Source organism: Sus scrofa, chromosome 2, assembly GCF_000003025.6.
Source record: "Sus scrofa isolate TJ Tabasco breed Duroc chromosome 2, Sscrofa11.1, whole genome shotgun sequence".
Taxonomy (NCBI): Eukaryota; Metazoa; Chordata; class Mammalia; order Artiodactyla; family Suidae; genus Sus; species Sus scrofa.
In genome coordinates, this window is record NC_010444.4 from 83,033,012 (window position 1) to 83,052,007 (window position 18,996).

Genomic DNA, 18,996 nt, shown 5'->3' on the forward strand with positions numbered 1-18,996 from the left:
TGCCGGATCCTTAATCCACTGAGCAAGGCCAGGGATGGAACCCGAAACCTCATGGTTCCTAGTTGGATTTGTTAACCACTGAGCCACGACGGGAGCGCCCCTTATGTCTCGTTTTTATTGCTTCCTATAATTTAACATAAGAGAATATATAAGCACAATATAAAGAGAGAAGTCTGGAGTTCCTTGGTGGCCCAGCAGTTAGGGATCTGGAGTTGTCACTGCTGTGGCTCAGGTTTGATCCTTGGCTTCTGCATGCCATGGGCACAGTCAAAAAAAGAAAAAAGAGAAAGGGGAAGGCCTCATCATTTTGTTCTTAGTAAAAGAATGAAAACAAAATCAAGACTTTCAGTTTGTGTTACAGTTATATTCTCTCTGTCAGATGGTGTTAGGTCAGTTCGTGCCCCTCTGAGAATCATCTCACGCCAAATTCCAGGTAGAATGCATGAACGGATTGCCTGCTGTGTGTTGGAAATGAGAAGTGTGACTTCCTCAGATAGGGTGGTCCTAGGGGCTGAATGGACTGCCATCTCCTTAGTTCGCTTGGATCTTTCCAACCAGTTCTCTCTCTGGCTTCTGGGAACATTAATTCATGTGGCTCTGTTGTGGCGGTGCCTTTCGAACTTGAACTTGATACCCTTCGCCTGGGGACCTTGTTTACACAAAGACTCTGATTCAGTAGGTCTGAGGTAGAACCCCAGGTAAGCCTTTCTAATGAGACTCCCAGGTGGGCCTGATGCTGCACATTCTGTGCAAGCTGTTATAAGACAGTAATTTGTCCCCGAAGATCTGCAGTCTCCAAGCCTTTTCCTGGCCTTACTCTAAGTCACCTTGTAACTCAGCTTTGATTGGATTATCTCTCCTCAACTTTCCTATACATGAAATATGCTCTTTAGAAAGAAGTACCTTTCTTTTCTTTTCTTTTTTCTTTTTTTTTTTTTTGGAAGGGCAGCTGCTTAGTTGGGTGGCAGGTGGAGTAATGTAGTGAAATAAAGGAAGTGTATTCTTTCACGGGCAGTGGGAAAATCTTCCTTGTTAACAGTGGGTGTCACAATCTGTTCCTTGGTTTCCTGACAAAGCCAGCGTGCATCTTTTGAAAACATTTAGAGGCTGGATCATTTAGACCCTTTGGAGGACTTGTTCTTGTTCCACTTTGCTGCTATTTCTGTTGCTCTAGACTCTAGAGAATAGGTCATTTGCTCTGTTTTTCTTTTCTCCTCTCCTTCTAGGATTTTTCTGATCTCCCAAAACTTTCCCTTTTAGTTCCATTCACCTCAATAAACATCAACTACCTGGGGGTTTTAAATCAAATATTAAAAAAATAGCTAAATTTAGTTTCATCTGGACCTCCAGGAGATTGTATCAGAAACTCCTCCAGAATTTTTAAAAAATAATCTAGAGATAAGTGATTTGGCCAGTATTTCAAGGAGTTAACAACTGGCATGATGATTATCTACTTTTTTTTTTTTTTTTGTCTTTTTGCCTTTTCTAGGGCCGCTCCCCTGGCATATGGAGGTTCCCAGGTCCAAACAGAGCTGTAGCTGCCAGCCTATACCACAGCCACAGCCACAGCAATGCGGGATCCGAGCCGTGTCTGCAACCTACACCACACACAGCTCACGGCAACGCCGGATCCTTAACCCACAGAGCGAGGTCAGGGATCGAACCCACAACCTCATGGTTCCTAGTCGGATTCCTTAACCACTGAGCCACGGCGGGAACTCTGATTATCTACTTTATTGGCATGAGCATGGCGGACTTACGCACTCAGCACCCTGCCTTGGTCCCATTTTTTTTTAGGTTGAAAAATGTTTTAATATATATCATTAACATATTTATCTTTATGCTAATGCAGTACTAAACTGTAATTTTGAATATTATTATTTTTTGGTCTTTTTAGGCCTGCACCCGTGGCATATAGAGGTTGCCAGTCTATAGCACAGCCACACCAATGCCAGATCTGAGCTGCATCTGCAACCTACACCTCAGCTCACGGCAGCACCAGATCCTTAACCCACTGAGCGAGGCCAGGGATCGAACCCACAACCTCATGGATACTAGTCAGGCTTGTTTACCACTGAGCCATGTCGGGAACTCCTGAATAGTATTTTTTATGGAGAAAGGGAGCTAGGAAGGCAAATGAGTTGAGGACCCATTCAAGTCACCCTGCAGTTCCCTTTCGGGAAAGGACTTGAACTTGGGCTTGTAGCTCAGTTAAATTCTAAGAAGCTTGGTGTGGGGATTATTGGAATACTTATTATTTTCTGGGAATATTATTGTCTGGGAAGGTGGAAGGAAAACTGAACTTGGGATATAACACATTCACTGCTCTAGGGAGGAAGGTCAGACCTGTCTCTGGAACTCCTGGCAATCGCATGGTCACAGTGTTTCAGATGAAGCATCTGATAAATAAATCTTCTTAATGACCTATTTTAACCATCCTTTTAGGGAGGAAGGGTGTAGAGTGAAGACAGAGTATTTGAAGTTAATCCAATATTTCTGTTACAGAATTTTTTGCTGTCTGGATCATATATTTAACTGTATTTAAAACTAAAGAAAAAGTATCTTCCTTAGAAGACTGGCTTATTTCATGGTGTTTGTTCTTTCTTTTTCCCATGCAGAGAGCACTGAAGAACAGAAAGACTTATGCAAAGCTCTTTGCTTAATTAAAGACATGATTGCAGCCGTGGATTTAAAAGTCAGCGAGTATGAGAAAAAACAAAAATGGCTTGAGATCCTAAGTAAGATCGAAAACAAAACATACACCAAGCTCAAAAACGGCCACGTCTTTCGGAAGCAGGCGCTGATGAGTAAAGAGAGGACCCTTCTGTATGAGGGCCTTGTTTATTGGAAAACTGCAACAGGTCGTTTCAAAGGTACAGTGGCTGGGACAGGCCAATTTCTCCCTCTTTCATGCACCTGATTCATTTAACAGAAGACAGATTACAAAAACCAAACCAAACCAAACCAAAAACAAAGAATGTTTCAGCAATGCAGGCACACACACAAACACCGGGTCAGTGGAAAGATTCCTGTAGGATTGAGTTGGAAAGGTCAACAGACCAGGGTGCCCCAGGCTATAAGCTCTTGGGGGCAGTTTGTTGCCACAAGTGAAGGGCTTCTTAGGTATTGTGTGGGTTTTCAAGTTTGAGATGTTTGAGTCAAAGGAACTGAGAATTCTGCTAATAGTTGGTGCAGAAATATTATTCAGGCAAATGTAGTGTGTTGAAAGTGCAGTGGTACACATACACACCCGGAGTGTGTTGTGCCAAGCGAGCCTGGGGCTCAGACCATCGAGGGGAGAAATGAATTTGAAACATCATCCTTGGGACTGAGCAATGTAATGCATAAATATACATGCTGATGTGGATGTGCTGTTTTCTGTTGGGCATTAACCTCCTAATCTGGTTAACGTCTAAAACAGTTTATTCTGATCCTTTAAGGGCTGACTCTGTAGCTGCACCTTGTCTGAGACTTTCTCTACCCTGGCCACTGGACTTAAAACCCTAGAATGGCCTCTGGAGTGTAAAAAATTTACAGACGCCCAAGTCTCCTCCCAGAGGTTCTGACTTTATTGATGTGAGGATGAAGCCCAGGCATAGGGATGCTGAAAAGTGCCTATGTGAGTTTGAAGGCAGGATTAAGCACAGCTGGCCTGATTTCCTTGTTTCTAATGTATCTTAGTAACTTCCTTAGGTAAGCAATGAGACGAAGAGGTTGCTACATTCCAAGTACCCCAAGGTTGGTACCCATTGCAGGATTATCAAGATTTTGTGGTAGTTGCAACAAATGACCCAAATGGGATTTGTTGATCAGCAACTCGCAATGTTGCAACTAAACATTAACCACAATTAGAATATTAACCACAAGTAAAATGTTAACTGCAGTCTGTAGACCTATTGCTCCAAGTCATTTGCTCTTAATCTGATTTGAAGAATGAGCAGCGTGGTACCTTTGTGGTAGAATGCTTAGTGGTACACTGAAGGTGGTTTCTTGTGAACATTATGTAAGGGAAGTGTGGGATCACTGACTTCCCTCAGATCAGATGGAACAAAATAGCAGATTAGTTATATATATATTAGTATAGACAATACATATTAGTATAATCAAGGCAGAAGCTGCCCATGAACATTTTAAATTAAGCATCTTTTTTGCCCTAAAGGTAAGGGCTTGCTCCATTCTATTAGAATCTTCTTTTTTATTTTTAATATTATTATTTTTTCTTTTTTATGGCTGCACCTGTGGCACATGGAAGTTCCCAGGCTAGGGGTCAAATTGGAGCTGCAGCTGCCAGCCTACACCAGAGCCACAGGAACACAAGATCCGAGCCATATCTTTGACCTGTGCTGCAGCTTGTGGCAACACTGGATCCTTAACCCATTGAGCAAGGTTAGGGATCAAACCTGTATCCTCACGGAGACTATGTTGGGTTCTTAACCTGCTGAGTCACAGTGGGAACTCCTATTTTAACTTTTTATAATAAAGGCTCAGGGCAATCTTTCTTAAGCTGATTAATATCTGTGATGCTCCCGATTTATTTATTTTTTTCTTTGGTTCACTCTCACAGCATGCAGAAGTTCCCTGGCTGGGATTGAACCTGAGCCACAGAAGTGACAATGCTAAATCCTCAACTGCTGGGCCACCAGGGAACTCCCTAGAACCTTTGTTTTAATTGGATATGTTTCTTATTTTGAAAGCTATGACATTAAGTTTTACTTGAGATTTATCTGTACCGACAGTGACACACATAGCCATGCACACTTAACCACAGCTCACCTACTAAATTATCTATAAACTAGATCTTTAGCTATCATAAGATAGGCATTTTCATAAAAGTTTTATAGTTAGACTAAATCTTAGTCTTTTTATTTTTAATACATTTATTTAAATTGTTTAAACATGAAATCTGAATATTTAGTAAAGACATTTTAACTACAGTTTGCTTAATACTAGTAATATTTTTTTTTTCCTTTGAAGATATCCTAGCTCTGCTTCTAACTGATGTGCTGCTCTTTTTACAAGAAAAAGACCAGAAATACATCTTTGCAGCTGTTGTAAGTATACGGCCATGTGATGAATATTTTAACTGGTTTAATTCCACAGCTCCAAGAAAAATGCCTGGAATTCCTCATGAAATTAAATGGTCCATTGGCAAGATCATGCCTATGGTATATTCCCATTTTCAGCGATTACAGTATTTAGGAACGAGCCTGTAATTGGATTTACCAGGCATGATATGTGTTCATTTATCTCAATGGGGACTGGTAGTCAGCCGATGCAGCCGTTTCGCCAATGGTGAAATACTGAAGTCCTTTGGTACTGTTTGGTGAATGGGCACTGCCCTAAACCCCACGAGGGACCCTCTGCTGTCTTGGTCTATCTTGGTCTTTCCTCCAGGAATTCCCCGCCCCCATTCCTGACTTTGCAGCCACTCAGATGTTCGTGCTGAGAACAGCCGGTCACTTTTGGCACCTCCCTCTCTCTCTCCCCATTGGACAGGGCCTGCTGCACCAGTTGCTAACTCCCTTCACAACTGTCAGGGTGTTCCAAACATGAGAATGCTATCCTGGTATCTAAAGTGTACAGAGAATACTTTCTTATATCCATCATCATGCTACTCATCACTAAGGTTCTTCATGTAACACTTGTCTTTGTAGCGTGCTATGTAAACCTCATTGCCAGCACAGAGTGAGACTCAGACTAACAGTAAAACCAGTATTTTATAATGTTTCTTACGAAGCATCTCACTTCAAGATAGAAGATGTCCTCAGGTAACCCCTTGTCAGCATCCTGGAGCATCAGGCCCTATTATAGGCAAGAATTTAAGCTGCAGCACCGGTGTAGGCAGTTAATGGTGACTCTCTACATTAGTGTTTATCATCCATCGACTGGTAGGATATGTGGGTACCATTAGCAGATATCCCCAATTCCAGCTGGTTTGGGCAAATTCAAAGCTTCAGGAAGTATCTCTTACACTGTTCAGAGGCAAGAAAGAAGTATGCCTGCCCAGTGATGGATTCTGGGGAGGAAGAGGCTGGAGCAGTGTTTCAGCTGCCTGTCTGTACTCGTCAGCTTGGCCCAAGTGGGCTTCTTCACCCTGTTCAGCACCTTGACTCTCATCAGCGCAGCGATGCCAAGTTGTGTAAAAGTCAGAGATTATTTCACAAGCTCCACCAGAGGATAGCAAGAGGCCTTAAACTCGTTCCATGGCCCTGATCCATCTGAACTACATGTATTGCACATTTCATGAGAACTTACTGATTTGTCCACCAACCCATCTTTGCTATTATCTTGGATGCTTTGAAAGAATACAGAGAAAATAAGCTGGAAGCAGGACCATTTTGTTTGTCTTGTGGGATGGTGAGAGCCATGCTGGAAGAGAAAACAAATTCACACTACATGTTTATAGAAACAAAGATTTCTTCAAAAACAAAGACCCGAAAGAGAAGCAAATCCTGCTTCTTGGGTAGCATTATCAGCCAAATGACCTGCTGATGGGTCAAGAATTATTCACAGCACAGACAACTATCTTGTTTTCTAGGACAACATGCATGTGGTTTTAGATCAAGTTGTGATTCTCAGCTTAAAGTATGTCCTGAAATATGGATCTGTCCCTCTTTTTTTTTTTTAATGATTTTTATTTTTTCCATCATAGCTGGTTTACAGTGTTCTGTCAATTTTCTGCTGTACAGCATGGGATCCAGTCACACATACATATATATATGTTCTTTTTCACATATTATCATGCTCTATCATAAGTGACTAGACATAGTTCCCAATGCTATACTCTCATTGCTTATTCATTCCAAAAGCAATAGTTGGCATCTATTAACCCCAGATTCCCAGTCCATCCCACTCCCTACCCATCCCCCTTGGCAACTACAAGTCTGTTCTCTAAGTCCCTGATTTTCTTTTCTGTGGAAAGGTTCATTTGTGCTGTATATTAGATTTCAGATATAAGTGATATCATATGGTATTTATCTTTCTCTTTCTGACTTACTTCACTCAGGATGAGAGTCTCTAGTTCCATCCATGTTGCTGCATGCAAATGGCATTATTTTGTTCTTTTTTATGGCTGAGTAGTATTTCATTGTGTATATATACAATAATATAATAATAGCCTTACGAGAGACTTTCATTTGTGTTTAAAGAGGACTGAGTAGAAATGGGAGCAGGAACAAATGTAAGAAATGAGTAGATGCATTCACTAAATCCTGAAATACTGAGTCTAGGAGGATCTCTTGAACATCAAAGAAGGTAACTTCAAAATAAATGTCTTTCAAAAAAAGACTGAGCACATGCAAGTGCAAGGTCAGAATACGAGCATGCCCTGAAGATGTTGTTATCATAGTGGAATCCTCAATGGAATGGCTCACTAGTAGAATCAGCCTCTTTGTGGAATCACCATTGGGTCTGGTGTTGCAGCAGGGCTGAATGCAGTAGTTCCCTCTACTCTTTTGCTCTGGTAGAGGTCATCAACTCCAGGGGTTGTGGGGTTTGGGCAGAAAATGCAAATGAGTGAACTGGATGGAATTCTTGCTATCAGGGAGCTCATAGAGAGCAGTAGGGACCTCAGTGAGCTGGCGAATATGTCCTGTTGCTCAGACAGGCCAGGGATGACTCAGCTATCGCTTGTGTTTTAAAATGAGGATCTGGGGCCCAGGATGGCCAATCTCCTGCTTTCCCCCCAAATCCAGAAATCTAGAGTATTTGTTTTTAAGGGAAATGCTTCAATTTTTAAATGCCATCAACTATTGTAAAAAAAAATCCGTTGTTAAAATGCTGTGGCACAAACAGAGCCTCTCTGCAGCCTAAGTTAGGCCTTTGCAACACTAGTTTTTGACATCTGTCTCCAGAGACATTCCCTCCATTCCTAGAGATTTAATTTGAATTCTTGATCAGGTCTAGTGTTCATGTATGATTAGCATGAACAATGTCCTTGGTACCTCCTGGTCTGTTGTGATTGAATTAACACTACTTTCTACCCGTAGACATATTTTTTCACTTTTAAAATATGTGACCCCTCCACCTCCTCTCCTCTTGCGACACTAAACACCCAGTTCAAGTCATCTATTCTTGCTGATGTCTCCTTTGATTCAAGCCTTCTCTGCCTCTTTCTGAACAGAGGCTGCTGACCTTCTAAGCTGAAGAAGCTGAAACTGCATTGCAGGAAGAAAAGCAGATAAGGTTTTAGGTAGTAGATCCATGATTGAAGAAGGGATATTAACGTGCTCATGGGATCTCCCTAATCAGAAAGGGCAGCATTCTAAAAACTCTGCCACAATGCAGCTTTTTCTTTCATGAGCGAAGGCAGTGCTCAGGACTGGGTAGACCAGCAGTCTGTCCCAACATGGGTGGTTTGTGTGTGTGTGTGTGTGTGTGTGTGTGTGTGTGTGTGTGTGTGTGTATTTGCACCTCTTAAGAATGGAATGAAGATGGAGTTCCCGTTGTTGCGCAGTGGAAACGAATCCGACTAGGAACTATGAGGTTGCAGGTTCAATCCCTGGACTTGCTCAGTGGGTTAAGGATCTGGCATTGCCGTGAGCTGTGGTGTAGGTTGCAGAAGTGGCTCGGATCCCATGTTGCTGTGGCTGTCGTGTAGGCCGGCAGCTGTAGCTCTGATTGGACCCCTAGCATGGGAACCTCCATCTGCTGTGGCTGCAGACCTAAAAAGCAAACAAAACCACAATGGGATGAAGATGGAATGAAGAGGTACTCTGGTCATAGCCTCTCATACCACTTCAGATGTCATAAAGCTGTGTGGTGCTGAGAAAGCAGACAAGTCAGGACTGAGAGTCAGCAGGGGGGATGGAGCTGTGTGTTCTGGATAAAGGCGTCACTCAGTCCATGAGGGAAAAGCAAAACCACACACTGTAACGGACTCTGTAAACAGTGGTAGAAGCCACAAACCAAAGAAGATGCTTCATGTTTAGCCCTCAAGCTGTTCATCCTGCAGGCATTCTTTTGGCTCTCCTGTCCACTCCAGCAACCTATCCAAATTAGTATTATTGGTGTCTTGTTCATCTTTGAACCCCAGTGCTTAGAATGGGGCCTTGCAGGATCACAGTAAGCTTTGGAAGAAGAAGTGATTTAATCATGGCTTGGGTGCCAAGTTTTAGACATTTCCTATTTCTGTCTGATGGAATTGTGCCTAAATAGAGTTCTCAGACATTTGCTGAGTCGTGCCTACCTTATTCGAAACTATGTGTTAGGCATAAGAGGATGAATTAGACCCGTTCCTGCCCAGCAAGGGCTCACCTGGTTGGTGGGAACAAGAGGCATTTGCAGGTAGGCGTTAGGCTCTTGCGCTTGGTGCTGTAATGGCAGAAGACCTTGGTTCTGTGAAATCTGAGGTCTTGCCTCCCCATTCTTTCCTTTCCTTTTTATAGTCAGTCTATTCTTTGGTAATTGGGTTTCCTTATCCATCACCTTGTTGAAACATTGTTAATCTGTCAAACCCAATGGACTCTTTAGATCTTCCAACCCTCTTAATCCCTTTGTAATATTGATACTCTGTTTCCAATACCATGCCCTTCTAGAAGGATCCCGCCATCCCTGGCTACAAAACTTTTGAGCTTTTTTTAAAATTACCTCTCTGATTGTTCTGCCTTTTAAAAAGCTGTCTCTTTAAACCACCAATGCTTAAGGACAAACATTCTCCTATATCTTCTCTTTCCGTCCCTTCTTCATCGTACCCTTTCCATCGGAGACCGTATCCACTGGCACAGCTCTTCTGAAGAGCCTGAAGTGAAATAAAGATTGGCCTAACACGTTGCTTTCCTTGGCTGCTGCGTTCTGTGATACCCTTGCTTTAGATGGGACGCTGTTTCATCTGTACCCCATCCTGTTTTACACAGGATCAGAAGCCGTCCGTTATTTCCCTTCAGAAGCTCATTGCTAGGGAAGTTGCGAATGAGGAGCGAGGAATGTTTCTGATCAGCGCTTCGTCCGCTGGTCCTGAGATGTATGAAATTCATACCAACTCCAAGGAGGAACGGAACGCCTGGATGAGACGGATCCAACAGGCAGTAGAAAGGTAACGTTTTCTTCTGTCCGCCCTCTAGGAAATGGACTTGTTCCATTGCAGAACATTTTCTAACGGTGCCTCCCCTGCATGAAACCTTAGCCTCCGCCAGAATACTCCGTCTGCCTCCCGCCCCCGCCCCCGCCGGCCGTAGCCCCTCTTCCACATCTGCGCCTTTGCTCTCCGCACCTCCCCGCATGTAACACCCCGTTCCCCTCTGCCTGTGTGACTCCCGCTCGTCTTGGCGCAGCTCATGGCTCACCTCCTTCGTGAAGACCTCCTCAGGTCTGGTGCTCTCGTCCTTCTCCGGAATTCCTTAATACCTGCTCTCTCAGGCATTTATTTGGTGCTTGTCATCTACTGCCTGGTGGCTGTTATCTTTGTTTTTATGTATATATGTTTGCTTCTTAGATTGGAAGCCCCTTGAGGGCAGGGACCATGTCTTAGGTTCCTCTCTGTCCCTCATTGTGAAGAATCATTCAATAAACATTTTTAGATTGGTGGATCTTAGTGTGCTATGTCAATGTACCCCTCATTACTTGTGCAAAGACATATATATATATATATATATATATATATATATATATATATATATATATATGGGGATGTGTGGGTGATGATGATCATTCTTAATGGTAATTTGATTAGTTCGATCTTGAATGATCTTGTATAAAATTCCCCCACCTCAAGTGCAGCCCACCCAAGCTGGCATCCTACCATTATGCCCTCCAGTCTCTCTACTCTACCCTCATTAAGAATGGAAGTATAGGAGTTCCCGTCGTGGCTCAGTGGTTAATGAATCTGACTAGGAACCATGAGGTTGCGGGTTCAACCCCTGGCCTCTCTCAGTGGGTTAAGGATCCGGCGTTGCCATGAGCTGTGGTGTAGGTCTGAGATGCGGCTCAGATTGGGCATTGCTGTGGCTGTGGTGTAGGCTGGCAATAACAGCTCCGATTAGACCCCTAGCCTGGGAACCTCCATATGCTGTGGGTGAGGCCCTAAAAAGACAAAAGACTAAGTAAATAAATAAATAAATAAAGGAATGGAAGTACAGGCAGTAGAAAACAAACATTATGACTTTTGTTGTACCTGCTGCTGACATTGGTACTGTGTGTATATGTTTGTGCGTGCATGTGTTTTTTGGAATATTTGAGTCATCCTACATGGCTGACTTTGAGACCTATGTTATATTATGCAAGGTCCGTAATATACTCAAGAAAATCAAATCTCTTGGCCAGGGGCATGGGGAATTGTCTTTATGCTGAATTCTTCTTCTCTGAACAATTCTACTGCCAAGTTCCCATGTCTTTCTCATGAACCTAAAGATACTTGGATGTGGTTTCAGTTGTCTCTCTTGACTGTTGTCTTTTAAAGTTGCCCAGAAGAAGAAGGGGGAAAGACAAGTGAATCAGATGAAGAGAGGCGAAGAGCTGAAGTCAGAGTGGCCAAAATTCAGCAATGTCAAGGTACAGTGCCGGTGCCTCTGGCTCCCTGGTCTTGAGGGTTTTTTATGGGATGTTGGGAAAGCCCAGGTGTCATGAATGGGAAGTTATGACTAAATGATTGACTTTCGGCACCAAAGGTCCACCCTGCCATTAAAAAAAAAAAAAAATTCTGGCACTAAACGTGCTCAAATAAAATGACTCCCTGTCTCTTTCTCCCTTAGTGATTAAAAACATGTTTTAAAAATTCTGCATATAACCTAACAGCAACTGTGGGCAGTATGGTAAGACAGGCATTGGACTTGTTGTCCAGTGGTTTGATTTTAGATCCTGCTTCTGTCAGGTCATAGTTGTATGACTTTGGATAAGGAACCCGGTCAGTCTGGTCCTCAGTGTCCAGAACTGCGACGTAAGGACACGAGATGAATTCAGAGAGTCTAAGCTCTGGCCTGGCATTAGCCACCTTTGGGGAGGTCTTTAAAAATGCCAGAGCCTGGCCCCCACCCTAAGCCAGTGCACCCAGAATCTGACGGCCACAGGGTGTAGACATGAGTGATTTAAACTCATCCCCAGTGATGCCGAGGCAAACTGAGAGCTCCTGGATTTGCTGCTGGTGAAGGTCCCTTTAAGCTCAAAGACATCTGTGACATGTTGAAATCCCAGGAAGATGACGCAGACGAAGATGGTTACAGAAATTGGATGTTGAGGAACAAACACGTAAATCAGCATGTTTGGTTTTGACCGGCACTGGCTGAAGGCCGAGCCGCTCCAGCCTTCACGGTGTTTCCCTTCGTGGGTCCTGCTCGTTGCGGACGGTGCCGCCTCAATTTTCATCTCTGAGCTTCATGTTTAGTCTTAATCGAAAACAGCCCAAATAAACAAAGATGGGCTTTGCCAGTTTTTCTGGAATTAGGGGAATGGGAAAGGAAACGAACCTTAATTGAGTACACCAAATTTACAGAAGAGACCATGGGAGCTGGGAGATGTTAAGTCATTTGCTGGAAGCTACAGTCACCAAGTGGAACGGTTAGGATTTGAACCTCTTTCGGTCCCACCCAGCAATTTGTACTTGACCTGTTAGACCCTACTGCTTGCTAATGAGCAACATCTTTATCGTGTGGCTTGGATTTTCATATTAGTTGTGTGCATGTTATGAATAATCCTCTGTGGTGAATGCTATTTCTTAGAAATACTCAGTAACCAAGACCAACAAATTTGTGCGTATTTGGAGGAGAAGCTGCATATTTACGCTGAACTTGGAGAACTGAGTGGATTTGAGGATGTCCATCTAGAGCCACACCTCCTCATTAAACTGGACCCCGGAGAGCCTCCCCAGGCGGCCTCGTTACTGGCAGCAGCACTGAAAGAAGGTGAGTTGCTTCTAGAAGGATTTGGTTTAACAAATTCAGAAAATGTTTTATTGAGCATCTACTCTGTGCCGCATACCACAGCCTTGGTGCTAAGACTACAGGAGAATAAGACAAGTCTCTACCCCCCGCCCCCGGAACCTCTCTTCCACAAACAGCAAAATATTTAAAAATATGTCAGATTGTGTCAAGCACTATGAAGAAAAATAGGGTAAGGGGAGTAGAGAGTGATAGGGTTGGGGAGGTTCTGTTTCTGGGGACGATGACCAGGGAAGGCCTCTTTGATATGATAATATGTAAGCAGACCAGAAAGAAGTGAGAAAGCCAAGTTGATATCTGGGGCAAGAGTGGTCCAGATGTCGAGAACCGCAGGTGCAAAGGCCCTGAGGCAGGCAAGTGCCAGGCTTGTTTGAGGAACAGCAAGGAGGATGGAACAGGCAGAGTGCAGTAAGAGGTAGTGTGAGTGATAGGAGATAAGTTAGAGTTGGCTGGGACTCAGATTACCTGGACCAGATCAACGTAAGGACTTTGAGGTTCATGTTGAGGGGGATGGGAAGCAGTACAGAGTTTTGAGGAGAGAAAGGACTTGATCTGTGTTGTAAAGGAACCCTCTGAGTGCTGTGGGGAGGATGAGGGAGTCTAAGGTGGAACCGTGGGAGTTGGTGGCTGAGGTTGGGCGGAGGACAAGATCAATGAAGGTGAAAACATTGAGGAGATGCGAGGCCAGGGTATTAGAAGGCCTCTGTTCACAGAAGTGAAATGACAGAGAATTTTGACAGGAGTGGCATTGGGGGAGGTGAGAGAATTTGCACCAGGTGCCACGTGGTTCAAGAAGCCTGAGGGTGAGTGGCAACCAGGAGGGCCAGCGAGTGGTGTAACCTGATGGCATCAACCAAGGGAAAAACAGGTTTAGGGAGGAAATGGGGCTGAGAGCCCAGAAGCGACAAAAGGGACAAAGGGCTTGGGAGATAAAGCCACCACCACCTGAGGGTGTGCTGTCATTCAGTATAAGGGCTGATAGCCCTCTGTCCCACCCACCTGTTATTGTAACTGTAGTTTTATTGGAACGCAGCCATATGCACCTGTTACATGTTGTCTGTGGCTGTTTTTCATGCTGTGATGGCAAAGATGAATAGTTACAGCAGAGAGTGTATAGCCTACAAAGCCTGAAATAGTTACTGTCTGGTTGCTTGCAGAAAACATTGGCCGAGCTGTCTTAGAATCTCAAAACACCACCTTTGGAAGTGAATATAGAAGCCATGGCATCTCTGGTCTCTGTTTCACAGCCGAGGAGGCTGCAGTCTTGAGGAGGGTGTGGAAGCTGAGAAGTGGGGTCCTCTGATGGGATTACTTTCCTCCATCATCAGATATTCATTGTGCACCTACTGTGTGCCCTGCTGTTAGGAGGGATGCTTTCATAAAAACTTCCAGTTGGGGAAGATAGACAATACACAAAGGAGCAAGATAATTTCAGGAAGTCCCAGGAAAATAAGATCATGGGACAGGATGAGGCGAGGGCTTTGCTGCCGAGAGGTCAGGGAAGAGGGTGCTGGGATTATGTTTTGAGGAGAGAATTGGCAGATGAGGAGGAGCCGGTTGTGTGGCGATCTGGGGAGAATACCTCCTGGGCAGAGAGCAAGGGAGTCTGTAACCCCTGCACATGGGATGAGCTTGGTATCTTCAAGGAAAGCAGGAGAGCCAGGTGGCAGGAGTTAGGTGAGGCTGCTGTGGGGGTGGGGGCAGAGACCAGATCTTGTGGTTAAAAAAGAGAGAGAGAGAGAGATTTTATCCCCAAATCAGTGGAAAGTCAGTTGTTGGAAATTTTCGACCATGGGTGTAGCATGATCTTATTCGTGTCTTGGAAAGGATGGCAGCTGCTGAATGGGGAACAGATCAGGAGACTGGTCTGCCTGGAGACTGTTAGGAGGTGGTTGCAGAGGCTGCAATGAGAGAGGCCAGGCCCTCAGTCTAGACCAGGACTATTGGCCATGCAAGGAGAGACAAGTGGGCAGGTGCAAGGGATCACACCACGAGGCCGTGGGTTTGATCCCTGGCCTCACTCAGTGGGTTAAGTTGATTTTAGAAACAAAGCCCAAAGGACTTTCAGATGGGGTTGACATGAACCAGGGACCCTCTCGATGATGTCTTTATCGAAGAAGCCACCTGCTGTCAGTTTCAGCCTGTGCCACTGGGCGTTTTGTGATGCTTTAATACCCAGACAGTAGAGCTTAGCACTGACGCTGTGCTGGGCTGCAGGAGCATTAGCTGTTTGTGTGTCTCTTCTCCTCCAGTCCGCACACTCTCCTTATTGGTTAGTCGATGCCCAGTGGCCCCTCGACCAGAGTTGGTGCCCAGTGAGTAGTTGCTGAGTTGAATCACTAGACAAGTGTTTTAGAAATGTTTGTACAGGAGTTCCCAACATGGTGCAATGGAAACGAGTCTTACTGGGATCTATGAGGTTGTGGGTTCGATCCCTGGCCTCACTCAGTGGGTTAAGGATCCAGCGTTGCTGTGAGCCATGGTGTGGGTCGCAGATGTGGCTCAGATCTGGTGTTGCTGTGGCTGTGGTGTAGCCTGGCAGCAATAGCTCCAATTGGACCCCTAGCCTGGGAAGCTCCATGTGTAGCGGGAGTGGACCTAAAAGGACAAAAGACAAAAAAAAAAAAAAAAAAAAAGAAAGAAAGAAAAAGAAATATTTGTACAGTCCTTAAAATTAGACTACTCTGTGTGCTAGTTGCAAATCTTTTATTGTAAAAAAACAAACAAACAAACAAAAAAACCTACTCTCTTAGTGTGGTGTTTTCCAATCTTATCAATCCTAAGAGTAGCCTTTGGTGCTCGTTTCAAGTTCAAGTCCTGGGAGTTTCTATTGTGGATTAGCGGTAATGAACCCAACTAGAGTCCATGAGGACGTGGGTTTGATCCTTGGCCTCGCTCATTGGGTTAAGGATCTGGCGTTGCCCTGAGCTGTGGTATAGGTCCCAGCTGTGGCTCAGATCCCACATTGTTGTGGCTGTGGTGTAGGCCGGCAGCTGCAGCCTAGATTCGACCCCTAACCTGGGAACTTCCATATGCTGCAGGTGTGGCCTTAAAAAGACAGAAGTAAAATAAAGTTCAAATCCCCTCTTTTCTCCTCTGGAGATTCGGATCCAGTAGGTCTAGGATGAGGGCTGGGAATCTCTATTTTATTTAAGGCGTGTTTGGAGCAAAACTCTTTTGAAGAATAGTTAATATATTTCTAAGTACCAAGTGTTAAAATTCTAATGCCTGACATCATATTGAAATTAATTGAATTTCAGGAAGTTTTTTTTTTAGCATTTAAATTTACTGAAAGTTGCACTTAAGATATTTTTATACTGTGAGTTTCTTCTACTGACTTAATTCTGTCTCATACAGTGATACTAAAAGTATTGGTCTAGACTGCAGGTTGGTCAACTTTTTCTATAAAGTAACGACTTAGGCCCTGTAGGCAGCATAGTTTTAAGGGGCATGATCTTCTTTTTGCATGTATGTGTGCATGTGTGTGTATCTTAACAACTCTTTAAAAACGTGAAAACTGGGGAGTTCCCCTTGTGGTGCAGCTGAAACGACTCCAACTAGGAACCATGAGGTTGCAGGTTCGATCCCTGGCCTCGCTCAGTGGGTTAAGGATCCGGCATTGCCGTGAGCTGTGGTGTAGGTTGAAGATGTGGCTCAGATCCTGCAGTGCTGTGACTGTGGCGTAGGCCAGCAGCTGTAGCCCTAATTTGACCCCTAGCCTGGGAACTTCCATATGGTGTGGGTGCAGCCCTATAAAGCAAAAAAAAAAAAAAAAACAAAAGTGAAGACCATTTTTAGCTCCTGGGCCATAAAAACAAATGTGGGACAAATACAGTTTGCCAACTTCTGGTTTATTAATATATATATTTTTATTTTAATTTTTGATTTTATATAAAATTATAAAAATAAATTATGTAATTATAAAAATTAAAAAATTGTCAATTTTATATATATAAAAAAATATATATAAATAGACCAGGGGTTGGCAAACTGTATTTGTCCCACGTCTGTTTATATATATATATATATACACACACACATACATACTTTTTTTTGCCTTAATTTACAACTTACTTTGGTTTTCCTCCTCCTCCTCAGCTGAGAGCCTGCAGGTTGCAGTGAAGGTCTCCCAGGTGAGCGATGCGTGTCAGCCCCCCGAGGAAGGCTGTGCAGAACCCGCTGTGACGGATGTGCTCAGTTCTCGGGATGCAGCAGGGTCGCCTACTGCTTGTAAGTGAACAGGTGGCCTGGGGTCGCCTGAGCCCACGCCCTGAAGCCTGCAGCAGGCACATCAAATGAAGGCAACACTCTGTCCCGACTTGGAGGGTACTGAATGTATTTTTAGGAACAATCTGAGAATAAATACGTTAGCCTACTTTCCACCTGATAAGGTGTCACTCTGGTGACACTCTTGGGCACACCCGTGTTGCCAGGATGAGGACTTAAAGAACAGTTGGTAGGTTGTGCTGCTGTTTTACCCAGACCCCACCCTGCCTCTGTTGGGTGTGACCTACGTTCAGTATGGTCTTGAAAGAGCTTTTTACACTTTGAGGTTTTTTGGAAAAGGGTCCCCGCGGTTCATGAGAGAACAAGTCCTCTACCTTAATCTCACCTCATCAACTCAGAAAATGCAGCTCAGAAAACTAGACTCTAATGCACACCGCCCCCCTCCCCCACGATTTAGTGGTGCCCAAAGATTCTTGATCACTGTTGTCATATATGTGAATTCAGGTCAGCAGTCTTTCCGAGGGTTTCCTGAGATGTTAAACATGGGAAAATAGAAGGCAGGGACTGGATTTAGTTAATTTCTCAAAACCTAATTATATTGTTATATAGCTGTGAGCTATATCCTTAATCCCCTAGAGGTTTCTGTGATAAGAGCAGGAAGAGTATATTTTTTCATCATGTCCTGGTGGTTCAAAACCTTCCTTCCACCAGGTCTTCTGTGCACAGTTTAAAATATCTTTAGCAGCTAGAGATTGGAGGATTACCTTTTCTTTGAATTTCTTTAACAGCATCCCTGGGCTAATTAAGATATATGGAAGCTGTACAGTTTTACCATGCTGTGCATTTTTTTTAAACCAGTACTCATAATTATTTTCCCCTCTAACGTTCCACTTTATCTAATCCTGGGTTTCTATTTTCAGAATGTGCACATATGTTTTTCATTTCGGCCCAGCCCAGATTCGTCAGGGGAGTTGTACTGCCCTGGGTGATTTGCTTTTTAAAGAAGAACCTCATTATGCCTTTGAGGAAGTTCTGTCTAGAAACCCGTGTAGGAACCTGCTGCTCTCAGCCTCAGCCCCGGGAGAGACTCCGCTCTGCTCCTGCAGCTGCTCAGAGCACCCGGCTGCTCCTACCCTCCCTTCAGACCAAGCCATGAAGGCGCTCCCCGACTGTGTCCACAGCTCCCCTGACACCTGCCAGGACCATCCAGAGGGTTTCCAGCGGCCCCATGTCGGGCTCCGTGTAGGGGAGGGGCAGGTGGTGGGGTCTCCTACCCTCTCAGTCTTGTGCTGGGCTGGAGGGGACGCTGGTGCTACAAGTCTTTGACCCTCTTTATGAAGTCGCTGAGGGTGACAAGTGCTATCCTCAGCGAAGGTCCAGAACTGGATGGGTCAGTTCAGTGACGACGCTGAGGACTGGGCCCTTCTAGGTCAGGCCCACATCCGTCTGAGGTTGCAAACCAAGCAAAGCCCTTTATTTTTTTGTTCTAAGAAACTTCATCCAGTGGATGAGTAGAAAATACTTCCAGTAAAATTGTGAAGACCTTGTCTGCTCTGAGACTATAGGAGCAGAGGGACCCGATTCATCCCAAGTTTCTGCCTCCTGGGGCTCACTGTCAGCTTCTCTCCCCATTGGGTGGTCCTCATATCTATGGGAAGAGAGAGAGTGGCTAGTTCTTTGGTGACGCTTTTGGTCCCTCTCTAAGAGTTCAAGGAATCCAAGAATGGAACCATTTTTTGAGTGACATAAAGATCTCCATAAAATCTCTCTTAACCATAGTGAGAAAGCATTGACCAGCTTGGGCAAAATGAACTTAATTTTTAACTGATATAATTTGAAGCAGTTTCTCCTTGAACGGAAACTTCTTTTTAGTAAAAGAGACCTTTGGAATCTTAAAGGA

The 18,996-nt window shown here is 44.2% G+C and overlaps 1 protein-coding gene across 6 annotated transcripts in view; it reads left to right on the forward strand.

Moving 5' to 3' along the window:
• Positions 1 to 18,996, forward strand: part of ARHGEF28 (Rho guanine nucleotide exchange factor 28) — a 341,373-nt gene that overhangs the window by 272,258 nt on the left and 50,119 nt on the right. For all 6 annotated transcript variants that reach the window (XM_021084443.1, XM_021084441.1, XM_021084442.1 and 3 more), the window contains 6 exons: positions 2,619 to 2,873; positions 4,975 to 5,051; positions 9,855 to 10,033; positions 11,396 to 11,487; positions 12,651 to 12,833; positions 16,968 to 17,099. In XM_021084443.1, coding sequence (XP_020940102.1) covers positions 2,619 to 2,873; positions 4,975 to 5,051; positions 9,855 to 10,033; positions 11,396 to 11,487; positions 12,651 to 12,833; positions 16,968 to 17,099 — 918 coding nt within the window. The remainder of the gene's footprint in view (positions 1 to 2,618; positions 2,874 to 4,974; positions 5,052 to 9,854; positions 10,034 to 11,395; positions 11,488 to 12,650; positions 12,834 to 16,967; positions 17,100 to 18,996) is intronic.